The sequence below is a fragment of the Balaenoptera acutorostrata genome, chromosome 14 (assembly GCF_949987535.1).
Source record: "Balaenoptera acutorostrata chromosome 14, mBalAcu1.1, whole genome shotgun sequence".
NCBI lineage: Eukaryota > Metazoa > Chordata > Mammalia > Artiodactyla > Balaenopteridae > Balaenoptera > Balaenoptera acutorostrata.
Window position 1 is genome coordinate 33,653,608 of NC_080077.1, and position 13,085 is coordinate 33,666,692.

At 38.4% G+C, this 13,085-nt stretch overlaps 1 protein-coding gene across 2 annotated transcripts in view; it reads left to right on the forward strand.

The window, feature by feature from the left end:
- Positions 1–13,085, forward strand: part of ARHGAP18 (Rho GTPase activating protein 18) — a 127,172-nt gene that overhangs the window by 60,137 nt on the left and 53,950 nt on the right. For both annotated transcript variants that reach the window (XM_007190835.3, XM_007190836.3), the window contains exons 2-3: positions 7,424–7,620; positions 11,049–11,287. In XM_007190835.3, the coding sequence (XP_007190897.2) occupies positions 7,424–7,620; positions 11,049–11,287 (436 nt within the window). The remainder of the gene's footprint in view (positions 1–7,423; positions 7,621–11,048; positions 11,288–13,085) is intronic.

Consider the following 13,085-nt stretch of genomic DNA (forward strand, 5'->3'; position numbering starts at 1 on the left):
CCCATGGAGAAAGACACCAAGATATGAAATTGAGTAATGACAACTGGAAAACATTTCCAGCTGGAGAGCCTATATGCCGAATGCAAAGCGGCTGCTGGTGTTGAATCTCCAGATGGCTTGAAACTAACCAGAACAAGGAAAGGAGAGAGTTCTGGAGAAGAGCTGTGTCAGGTACATCCAAGTGTCAGGTAGATACAAGTCCTGGTGATGGAGAATTGAGTGGAGTGCATATGCAAACTCAGTTCGATATGCTTTGAACCAGTCTTCCAAGATCTTGATATTTCATGTGAAGTCCCACTGCTGACCTCTTTACCCTCGTCTTGGAAAATGACTTAGACGTTCAGATTCCTGGCTACCATTTGGCTACTTGTTGTTGAGTCTTGTTGCCAATGGAGGAGGAAAAACTGCCTCCTGAGAGAGATTGGGGGAGCTCAAAACAAAGAGGATCTCACTTCTACCCAGAACCAACGCTCAAAAATAAGAAAGACCTATGTCTGGTGGCCAGTGTTAGCCCATAACTTCCCTTTTACATACTCTACGTCTATACTTAAAAGGGAAGGGAGTTTTTCCAATTTGCTTTGGCTGCCTCATGACTCTCCCACATGCCCTTCTGTCTTGTGCCTTTTCTCCTTTCTTTCTACTAGACTTGGTGGTAGTCGCTGCTGCCTGTACCCCTATTCTTTTAGTGATGTTCACATATGAATTGGTTCTACCATAGTTTTCTGTAAAAGTGAGAAAGCCGCGTTTTCAAAGCTCTCTCTCAGCAGCGTCACTAATGGGCTTCTCTTCTCAGCTTTACTCAGGCAAAGCTAAGTAAATAGAGCATCATCAGTTCATTTGCTCATTGTTTTGCTGTGGGTCAAACTTGGGTGGACGCTCTGTGCCGACTACAGCAATGTGCTAGACATATGTTAAGTGACGTTTATTTTTAAAGAAAAAGAAAGCTGAAAGAAATAATGGGTTTTATTCTTCCCCCACATGAAAGGGGTAAAATATGCAAAGGGTAAAAGTAAGTTTACTTGACATGTGAAAACTAACATATATTTTAAAAATAATAGCAATTGGGTCAGGTAGAAGATGTGAGGAATCCTTTCCCTGGACTCTGAAGGCTACCTGGGAGTGGGGAGAGGCCAGTGTGGGATTGCTTTCCAATCAACTTCTTACTGCCTTAAGGCACTGTCAGTGTTCTTTCTTTCTGGTGTCAGAGCCACTTCTAATAATTACTGCTTTCAGCTAAACAATAGTAGGCATTCACTTCCCAGGGAAAAATGACTTGGGTCATTCATAGGCTGCAGCTCTTCATAGTCGCTCAAATTCAGTGTAGTCTTATGGACAAGGCCATTACGAGTATTAATAGCTTCACCATCTCATGATGACAGTGATTACTTCTTTAATATCACTGACAAAATAAAAGAAAGATCTACACATCAGAAACACTTTTTTACCCCCAGCCTAGAGATAATGTAGCTGGAGAGACAGAGTGAATTTTTAAAACATTTAAAAAAATTTTTTAACATCTTCAAAACAAAGCTTTTTAAAAAATGGGTATATTTGAAGTCGTGCCCCAGCATGGCACAAACCACTGTTTATAAAATGCATTGGAAAAGAATTCTCATGCATTTTAAAGAGGTATGATTTGTTTGTTAAATGTATTTTTCTCTAGATAAGTGTAGTGGTCATTTTAAAATGTTAATTATAGACTGTGTGAACAAGATCACTTTTGGTTTTGCTATGTGCAATATAAACTCACAACGACTGGAGCATCAGATGTGAAAAAAGTAAATTCTACCCCTTCTAGTCTATTTGGTATAATAGACTGAAGAAGAAATGAGGACACTAATTTTGGTTCGACCATCACTTTGCTGAGATTTTGAAGACTTAACCCTGGCGCCTCATTACCTCATCTAGAAAATGATGGGATAGGTTTAAATCTCTAAGGTCCAATACCATTCTAAAGTCTACACTTCAATAAATATGGCTTTATCTAAAATATACTTGGTCATTATGGTTGATGATAAATCATGATCTCAATAAGAACTTTTTTTTTGGCACATTAAAAACAGAACAAAAAAACAGAACAAAAATAACCTTATGCTCTTGTATCTCTCAACCCAGTCACTTCTTTTGCTGTGTTGGAAGTAAAAGTCGAATAAGGAGCATGAAAGAGAGTATACCTCTTTTAGAAAGGATCTTGTAAGAAGAGAAAACAAAACCAAGTCCTAGCATCAAAGGACTTCAAGAAAGCAGACTTTGGGCCACAAAAATGCCCTGGAAGGAGCAGGACCAGGAGACAGACTGAATATGAAGTGTAGCAATATGATTCTTGATGGGGTAGGGTACAAAAAGTAGAGATTGGATCAGATAGTTAAATATGAGTTCAAAGAAATGTCCTAGTTCCAAATAAATACCTCGAGATGATTGTAGGAAGAGGTACAGATGGATGACAAAGGAGCATTAAAGAAAATACACATTTTCAAATACACCGGGCAAAAGGGGAAGCTTAGAGAGAATTTCTGCCCATTGTTCATGGCGTATAAAAGCAAATGATGGGGGACTTCCCTGGTGGTGCAGTGGTTAAGAATCTGCCTGCCAATGCAGGAGACACAGGTTCGAGCCCTGGTCTGGGAAGATGCCACATGCTGCAGAGCAACTAAACCCGTGCACCACAACTATTGAGCCTATGTGCCACAACTACTGAAGCCTGGGCACCTAGAGCCCATGCTCCACAACAAGAGAAGCCACTGCAGTGGGAAGCCCACACACCGCAACAAAGAGTAGCCCCCTCTCGCCGCAACTAGGGAAAGCCTGCATGCAGCAACAAAGACCCAACGCAGCCAAAAATAAATAAATAAAATAAATAAATTTATTAAAAAAAAAAAAAGCAAATGATGGAAGACATTGGCAAGGTAGGGGTTTTTAAATAATGCTTTTATTCTTTGTCATTGTAGTATGAATTAAATATGGATATATCATTGGAATAAGTCCCAGTCTTGATGAAAGACTGTAAAACTAAACTAAAATAAACAAAAAAGTAGGTCAAAGGTCACTAGGAGAGCATGTCTGTTTCTTTCAGTAATGCTTTCTGGAGTGTTGCCCACAGAATTGAAAAGTGCTTTTTCAGATCCATTCGGTGTTTTTGAGAAATTCTGGAGCAGTGTTTTCAAAGTGTGGTCGTGGAACACCTGAGGCTCTTGAGACCCTTTCAGGGGTCTGGGAGATCAGAACTATTTTCATAATAACACCAAGATGTTACTGGCCTTTTTCATTCTCATTCTCTCCTGAGAATACAGCGGAGTTTCCCAGAAACTACATGACTTACAATATCTCAGAAGAGTAAATGCAGAGGCAGATGTGAGAATCCAGATGTCTTCTATTAAGCCAGACATTAAAGACAGTTTCAAAAATGTAAAACAATGCTACTTATCTCACTATTTTTTTTTCTTGGTTTGGAAAATATAGGGTTTCCCCCCTGCCCCAAATGTTATTTAAGATATTTATTCTTCTTATTCTTAAATTAATTACTGTTTGAATTTTTTTTGTTTTTAATATCTAATAGTGTCCATATCAGTGGATATAATCTATCTCAAAAACACTCTGGAAGCCCTTGAAAATTTTTAAGTGTGTAAAGGAGGTCTGAGACCAAAGGTTTAAGAATGCCTGTCCCTAGAGGATAAGTAATTTCTCTGAACCTCAGAAGAGGGCAAAGGTGACCTTATTAAACTATGGGAGTGGCAGTTATCTGTAGTTAGCAGTTACACAAATGTTAGCAATGATACTAACGAGTGCCTTCTTCTTGGCTACCTCTGAGACACTTTAATAGGAATTCTTATTTGATACCTCACAACAAACAAAGCAGTCGAGGCTGTTGGCATTCTTTCCATTTTATAGATAGGAAAATGTTAGAATCAGAGAAGTGATTTTCCAAGGATCATGAAAAAAAGTTGAGCTGGAACCATTTGGTACTTACGAATCCTAGTCCTATATGTTTCCCCGTTGTTTCACTGACTGCATTGGTACTAGGACGAATCAAGCAATTTTCTTCTAGTGGACCACAGCATGGCGCATGGCAAACTCTTAACTCCTTGTGGAGGACAGCTTGTGTCAGATCACTTTAAGATCCTCTACGACAAAAAAAATAACAGGTATCACTAACACCCTGATGGTATCAGTACATTTGAAATTCACTGGCCAGGTGGAAAAAATATTACAGAAAAATAGGATAAAATATACCTGGGGAAAATATAAGGAAACAAAACTCCAGTTTTTATCAACACAGCAGGAGGACATGCCAGCAAGATAACACACCGTGAAGGCCCATGGGGTCTGTAAAGTTGAGTATTTGCTGGTGATGTTATAGCGCCCATAGGAAAAAAAGCCCAAGTGATAATACTGTGATGTATTAGAGCAAGACTTGTACAGTGGACTAGGAAGCATCTTCTCTTAGAGGACAGTGTCTGGTTCTGTAGTTATAGTTGTAAAAGGTGAGAAATGGGGGAGTTTTGGAAGAGTGGTCATGGATGTGTAGCACATGGGATTCTGGATGGGGAGTGAGGAAAAGCAAACAGAGAACCATCATTTGCCGGTAAGTCAGGCGGAGGTAATTGGTAGTTGCCTGTGGGGCAAAGCGTGTGTTTCTCTGATTTGAGTACCATGTGTTGCCTGGGATCTTTTGGAAATACAGAATATTTCTGCTCCATACTTCATTATGTCTAGCAGATGTTGCTTTCATGTTTTTGAGCCCAATTTGCAGAATGAACATGGTGTCGTAAAACATACTCCTAAAAACAGAAGAGAGGAAACTAGTTAACTGGCCTCTTACCAGGACAGTTTTAAGAAGGGCCAGGCTTTTAGCTGTGGCCTGTCTGGAGTACAAAAGTGAGACTATTCTAAGAAGAAAAGCAGTGTCATGACATGTTTATTGCTGTAAACTGTGAATAAAGAATGTTCAGTCACATTTTTAGAGAAAATATAAACTATTCGGCAGCTGACTAAGGAGGGAACTATCACTGGACGGTTGCCTCCTCCCTACACTCCATCCCCTAATATTTAAAAAAAATTGTTTCCTTGCAACATTTGCCAGTGATCCAAAAAAAGAAAAAGAAAAATCCTCCTTCTCATGACTCAGTATCTTCAGGTTGTTACAACAAACCTGTTCAGCTTTTGAATCTTATTAAAGTCAAAATATTGAGTCGATTCATCAGCACTAAGCGATTAGATTTTCGCTTTATGCGTGTTTTGAAAGCAGGGCTTGCTATAGAAGGTATATTTACGTAACAACGCTGTTGCTCCGATTCCCTTGCATTTTTCTGCACATGCTCTTATCTTAATGGAAATTTACTGGAAAATTCTTGCCAGAATAAACACATTCCTTCAGGAGTGAAAGGCTTAATGTACTTTTCGTTCAACGGCACTACTTTCCTGTGAGAAGATAAACCAAATTATTTGGCATTAGTCATTATACTTCACACATTCCACAGTTCTCATCATGATCTCCCGTGGGGCTAAGGGTTGTCGAAAATAGCAATAAAGTAGACAATCTTACATTCTAATGAGAGGTAAAATAAAAGCAAGGAAGGGCGTCTATATATTTGACATGAAATAAACCAAAAATGAATCTGGCAAACACTGTAAATTAGCTTTAGCTATCCTGATAAAGCAGGATTAAGGAATATGAACCAGAGATCAGTTGAGCTGGTGATCACAGAAATAAAAAATAGAATATACTTTTCATTTTTAAGAGAAAAGAGAGCTTTCTCATTCACATTGTAATTTAAGAATCAGGAGTGTAAACCCTAAACTGAGAACACCGGTGGTATCATGGCCACAGGGTGGGATACAAGGATGTAAACAGGAGTTGGGGCAGGGAGGGAGGAAGTGTCCTTTGAATTAAGGGATGGAGGGCGGCAAACAATGGACAATGGAGGCTAGAGGAAAGAGATTCACACAAACATGTCTAGACTTCCTCCTGTTGGCCCTCATTCTAACGCCCACCCATCACCACGCCAGGGTTGCTGCTGGGGTGAGATTATAGGGATTGTTCCATCATTCATGCAACCAGCATTAATGAAGTATGTAATCAAGGCAGAGAGAACCATCTTTAAAGGGATAAAACTGGCCGATTAGCGCATAACAGTTAAGCAGTCAGTTATATTGCATTTATTTGCAGCAATAGGTAATTAAGTTCTTTGACTTTTTCTAAGAAGTCAGTTGGAATTAAACTGCTGGGTAGATTCGACCAGAGTTTAGTGACCTTCTTCCTTATGCTGTATTAAATCCTACTATTTTAAATAACTATGGGAAAGGCCAGTTTAAATGTGAAAATGTTCACACACTATTAAAGAATTTTGTTTAGTCGCATTTCTTTTTATTTTCTCTATGTGCAGTAAGTAAAACCAGTCTAGCAGAGTATTACTTCCTAATGTCTTCTTGGGAGATAAAAAAGCAATTTGATATTAGAATAACAAAACACTCATTCACCAGTTATTGTCTCTACTCAAATTGTATTTCTGAAAAATTATTGAATATAAAGGGGAAAAACCATAGCTGAAAAATTTCCTCCTTCAAGTAATAAGGCTTTTCCCTCTCTATCTCAATACAAACAATAATGAAACAATTTAATATTTCTATTCTATATGGGTTTTTTTATTATTAGGCCCTTTAATTCAATGTTAGTAGTAGGCAGGATATGACTTATGAAGAAAAAAATATAGTTGAAGTCATTAAAAAATTTATTCACTTATCCTTTTCTTCATAGATTATATTTAACCAAATGTTTACAAGGTAATTCCTAACTACTTATTCAGAATTGCCAATGAATACATTTTTTACCATGTTTTAAAATATATGTAATAATAGGTACATTTATAAGTGTAAATATTAAAAGTTGCTTTCTAAAATAGAGTGTATCAGCAAACTTAATATACCATCCTTCTATTCATGTTTCGGTTCCAAAAAACAAAATGAAAATTCAAATGGTACCTCATTCATTGATTGCGGATATTTGCTATGTAAGGGTTGATTGAGTTTGATTTATAGGTATCAATGATAAATATGAAATACTGTGTGAAATTCAATCCCAATTTAATTAACCTCTAATCAAGATTTAACCTGTTGCTTTCTAAGAACAAATTTTCAGTTTTAAAGAAGACTTAAAATAATTTAAATGAAATGGAAATGGAAAAATATTTATCGCATTGCTGTTTGTTCTTTGCCATGCTTTTCCATAGAGGATAAAACTGTTCATTCTACAAGAGTATTATAATCAGTAGCCTCTCAAGGTAAACAGTTTCAAAATACACATCTCTTTGGTTTTGTTAAGGAGAACTTGAGTTTCCAAATTCTCCAGCTCAGTACTATGATATTTTAGAAATTGTACTACTTCTTCATGTACTAAGATGAACCGTGTTTTCTTTTGAATTTATAGTCGCAGATATGGCCAGTATACTATGAACCAGGAAATCACCAAAGTTATAGAAAGGCCTCCATTTGATCGATCAAGTTCCCAGGATTCTTTGGATGAACTATCTATGGAAGATTATTGGACCGAACTAGAAAATATCAAGAAATCTAGTGAGAACAGACAAGAAGATCAAGAGGTGGTGGTTGTCAAAGAGCCTGATGGTAATAATGAAATTAATAAAACTTTTTTTTCTTTTTTTCTTTTTTTCTCTCTCTCTTTTTAAATATGTATTGATGGGAAATGAAGACATGGAAAGGAAGAGGAGGAAAAAAAATTAAGGCTAGGAAAACCAGAAAAAGATAAATGGTAGCTGCCTTTCATCTTGAAAATGACTTAATTGTGGCAGATTTATAGATGCAACTGACAAATATAAGTGGCATAAGTAAATTCACTTAGTTTTGGATGTGGCTAGAATCTTGTTGGCTAAGCTTGTTGTATCATAGACTCTTAGAGTTAGACTTGAATTTTGAAATCATCTAAGCTTTATTTAAATTCCTTCTGTGGTATCCTAGCCACATGGCCATTTGGCCTCTAGTGAGTATAGATGCTGATGGTGCTGATGCTTTCCCGTCAGCTTGAGCTGTTTCGATGTTCTTTATTTTATTGATTTACAATCTGCTCTACACTACCTTTTACTCACTTATTGTAGATCTGCCTTCTGGAAGAGCAGAACAAGTCTGTTTTATTTTTTGCATGATACCCTTTCAAATGGTTGAGGATAGTTATCTTGTTACTAGCCAAGTAACTTTTTCTAGAAGAAAAGATTCACATAAATCAATCCTTGTTGGTGGTTTGCAGACCTATCCCGGTCCTGGTCATCTTATCTTTCAAAGTATCATCCTCCAGATTGGCAGCAGTGCCACAGTTTAGCCAGCTAAGCTCAGGGTACAGATTTGGACAGTGGAAAATGGTATTAGCATTCTTAACCTCCATATTTACTTCTTGTATTTGGTTCATAATTTCTCTCAAGTCTCTTTCTAGCCGTGTTTCCCACAGTCTCCACTACTGTATTTGATATTCTGGAAGAAACATGTAAAACTTCACTTTTTTTTTTCCTCTTAAATTTCATGCTTTTTTTTTTTTTTTTTTTTTTTAGGCTAATCTGTTAAAGTAGACACTAGGTTTCTGATGCACAACTCTGGCATCTATTATATTAGCATTCTTTCTATGCCTTGTGCCATCTATAAGTTTGTAAGTAAGTCTTTGGTGTATAAGTTGATACAAATGCCAAGAAAGTAAGAGCCACAGTTAGTACCTTGGGACCCACTGCTAGTAGTGACCTGTTTTTCAACAGAAGACTTCTTTTTTTTATATATAAGTTTATTTATTTTTGACTGTGTTGGGTCTTTGTTGCTGCGTGTGGGCTTTCTCTAGTTGTGGAAGTGGGGACTATTCTTCGTTGCGGTGCGTGGGCTTCTCATTGCGTGGCTTCTCTTGTTGTGGAGCATGGGCTCTAGGCGCGTGGGCTTCAGTAGTTGTGGCTCGTGGGCTCTAGAGCACAGGCTCAGTAGTTGTGGAGCACAGGCTTAGTTGCTCCGTGGCATGTGGGATCCTCCCAGACCAGGGCTCAAATCCCGGTCCCCTGCATTGGCAGGCGGATTCTTAACCACTGCGCCACCAGGGAGGCTCTCAACAGAAGACTTCTTAATGATGCTAAATGACTTAGCATCAAGTTGTTTAGTACTGAAATCTATCAATACATAAATAGGCTTTTCTCCTTTGCTATAACATTTGTTGGAAAAAAGCAACCAATAATACTTGAAAAAGAAAAGTTAGAGATTTTCCTTAATTTAACACTGATTTGTAAAAGAAAATTATAACCAACTCATTCTTTTATTTGGGTTCTCTTTCATTTTACTCTCATTCTTTCTTACTTTACCAATCCAGTTGAGCTTTTTTGTGGTAATAGTGTCTCCCATCCTTTCTGTCTCAATGTTTCAAGATGGCAACACCATACCAGTGGCCTGCTGAGTAAGGAGAAAACATTCTGCAGAAAGCAGCACTCAAGCCTGATACATAACCGTGTGTCCTTAGCTATTTCATAATTCTCCAAGACTAAAATGGATTCGTAGAGTGTTGTTCATGGTGTGATTATCAGGAAGAATTGGGACTGTTTCTATACACCCATGCCTTTTCTTTGACTTTAAATTGTTTGAATTTTAACTCTACTTTTTAATGGAACAAGTGACTCTATATTGTAATCTTCTTTACTTCCCTTATCATGGCAGTATCAGCTTTTTTCTGGCCATTTGGTTTTATACACTTATACTGAGTTCTACCTTAACAGCCTTAATAATCATGGCTGACTTTCTATGTCAGTAAACAGTTTTTGTTGCCTGGCATGCAGAATGCCTGGCACTGCCTTATGTTTCTTGAAGCCAAGGCTATTAATACTTTATTTCTGCCCTCATGGAGTTTAGATAGTAGAGAAGGATAGATGGGCACACCAGTCAGTGCTCCATCATGTGATATGGACTATAATAGAGCTCTGCAAAGTTCTTCCCATGTGACATTCTCACATTTGGTTATGAGGCAGCCAGGGCAGCTGTGGTTTAGTTTACAGATGAGAAAACAGAGTCAGCTTGAGGCTAAGAGACTCAGCCAAAGTGACATGGCCATCAAGGTGCAGAAATGGGGTATGGACACAGGTCTTTTGTGTCTCAAGTCCTTGGTCTTTCAATTTCCTCTATAAACATGCAGCTTGGAGTGAATCTATTCTAGTTATCATTCAGTTTTTCTGTTAATCATCAACAGATCTTTTTTTTTTTTTTTTTGGCCACGCCACCTGGCATATGGGATCTTAGTTCCCTGACCAGGGATCGAACCCGTGCCCCTGCAGTGGGAGCGCAGAGTCTTAACCACTGGACTGCCAGGGAAGACCCGAATCGTCAGTAGATTGTATACAACATTTGCTTTACTGTTTACTTCCTTTCAGTGTTTTGAATGGATTCAGTTGTTTAATTAGTTTCCTATAATAAGCTATTTTGGTCTTTTTGGTGAAAATAGTGTGCTTTTAAAAAAAATTTGTAAAAAACATGACTTTGATGTGCTGACCTGGGGGTTAAAAAAATTAATTTGAAATTGAATAGTTCCTGATGTCCAGATGCTCTTTACTTCTTTGCCATACTCCCTGTCAGCTACAGCGAGCAGAGAAAACAAGCCTTTCCATCAGTTAGGGCTGGACTCTGGGGTAGTGCTGAATTTAAGCCAAGAAACAGGGCTTTAATGGCCATCCCCAGCATCGACTTCCTTCTATAACTTGATGGAAGTAAGTTATCTTTTCATGGCTTGCTCATCTCTGGAAAGGGAACAGCATTATCTTCCCATAGTTAATCTGCAGGGAAGTTATAGAGGTTAATCACATGTGAAGTCATTTAAAAATTTTAATTGAGTATATATGAAATGGATCTAAAATTTGATATCTTTATGGCTGGAGTTTATGGCAGTTGTCCAAGTTTCAGATAATGATTCTTAGCACTGCAGTTTGGTTGTGATATAAGAGTTTCAGTAAGAGTTTTTAAACAGCTTAAGAAAATGTAAAAGTTCTCATATTTTGTGATTTAAATACCATTTTTCTCTGTTGTCTTAGAGGGAGAACTGGAAGAAGAGTGGCTTAAGGAGGCCGGTTTGTCCAATCTCTTTGGAGAGGCTGCTGGAGATCCCCAAGAAAGCATGGTGTTTTTATCAACACTGACCCGCACGCAGGCGGCAGCTGTTCAGAAACGAGTAGAGACTGTCTCCCAGACCTTGAGGAAAAAAAACAAACAGTACCAGGTTCCTGACGTCAGAGACATATTTGCTCAACAGAGAGGGTCAAAAGAAAGGGAGGTAGGTTTTCTTTTTTGATAAAGCAAAGGAATAATTGCTTAGAATCAATTGAACGCATCTAGTTTAATTCAGATCATTAAAAACTTAATGGGCATGTATATGCAAGGTGCTCAAGCTCCATGCTGGCCATGATCAAGAGGGACTTGATACCTGTCCTTCTAGAAGTTATACTGATGGGGCAGAAAATGAAACAAGTTACATTTCTCTGTGACAGTCCCTGCGTTAGGTGTCCTTGGAGCTTTAGGAATGGCCCCAACCCCCTAGACAATGTGACTGCTAATTGTTACTTACAGGAAAGTCAGAGGTAGAGGATTCTTCCTTCTATATTAACTCTTGTAGGAAAATTTGCTTTTTTCTAGACTCATGTGGGGATGAATGGAAGTGGGATGTGAGGGAGCTAATTGTAGCTGAATTATAAAACAGGAACCCTGAACATGAAATAACTTCCCCTTTGCATCTAGCACTTAGCACGGTGCCTAGCACATAGAAGATTTGAGTAGATATTTGCTGAGATGATGAATTTATTAGTGGAAGCTGTTGGAGCCTGGTAGAGACTCTGGGGCTGATGGCTCTCAGGGAAGGCATGGTACAAGCAGGAGATCTGTATGGCGTGGAACAGCGCTGCTCAGTACGGCCAGTTGGTAGGCTGCTTGTGGCTTGTCCAGGAGGACCTCAAGAGCTTGCACAAAATGTAAATTAATATCATCTGCTCCTTCAACAAGACAGTCTTGCTACAAAGAGAAAAAAAAAAGGTCAGCTGAACTTAATGATGTCCTTAGGGTCAAAGTTGATCTACACTCTGGACTGTTCTCAGATGAAGTTGGAATAGCTCTGGTCTGGAAGACCCAGTTGGTTGGTTGGAGTGAGAACAAACAGAACGGATGTTGAACGATGATTGCAGTGATAATAATAGCAGTTATATTTGCTGCTACCACTACTGAACGCTTACTGTGCCGACTACTTTCCGTGCCATATCCCATTTCATCCTTAGAGCTGTCCTGTGAGTGAGGTACCTTCGTTTCCATTCTAGACTTTAAGTCACTTGCTCAGTGGTCCTGTAGATAGTAAACCCAAATTTGTCAGACTCTAAATAAGTGCTTTTAACCATGATGCATCCTGCTACGTTTGGGTTTACATATATGATTCTGATATTAAGTAGTCTCAGTAAATACATGAGATGTATTTACACTGTAAATAAAGGGTAACAAAAATCTTTTTTAAAAATGAGGGACTAAATGGACTTATATTTAAGGTATCTTTCTGTCATATAGAGGTTTTTTGCTTTTTGTGGACATTTCATTCTTCCAAGAAATCCTTTATAGCTGCAGGTTCCTACTCTCTTTGCATGGTCAATTGTAGATCAAATCCAGTCCATTTTATAGGAGTTTTGGGGTGACTGGATTGCTCCAGGTAGGTCTCTGAGGCAGTTACGTGCTTGCATACCACCCATTCGTTATTTGGGACATCCACTGGGGTTGAAGGACTGGACTTGGTTTCTAGCTGTAGAAAAATGAATAGTAAGGAAATATAGTATTATGACATTTCCTTCCCAATTAAAGAGCCCTCCCTGAGGGAGTTAAGAGGAAACAAAAAGGGGGGGGGAGGGGGCAGAGAGCTGAGCCTAAGCAAACCATATACTGTGGGATTCCTGCCAATCTCTAAGAGGATGTTGCTACTCAATGCTTCAAGCAACATTTTCCAGCAAATTCTTGGTAATGTCTAAACCACATGGTTTGAGTTCAAGGTAATTGGTGAGTTGTATCATCTGATGGAGTCAATAAGAGAGAAATAGCACAAG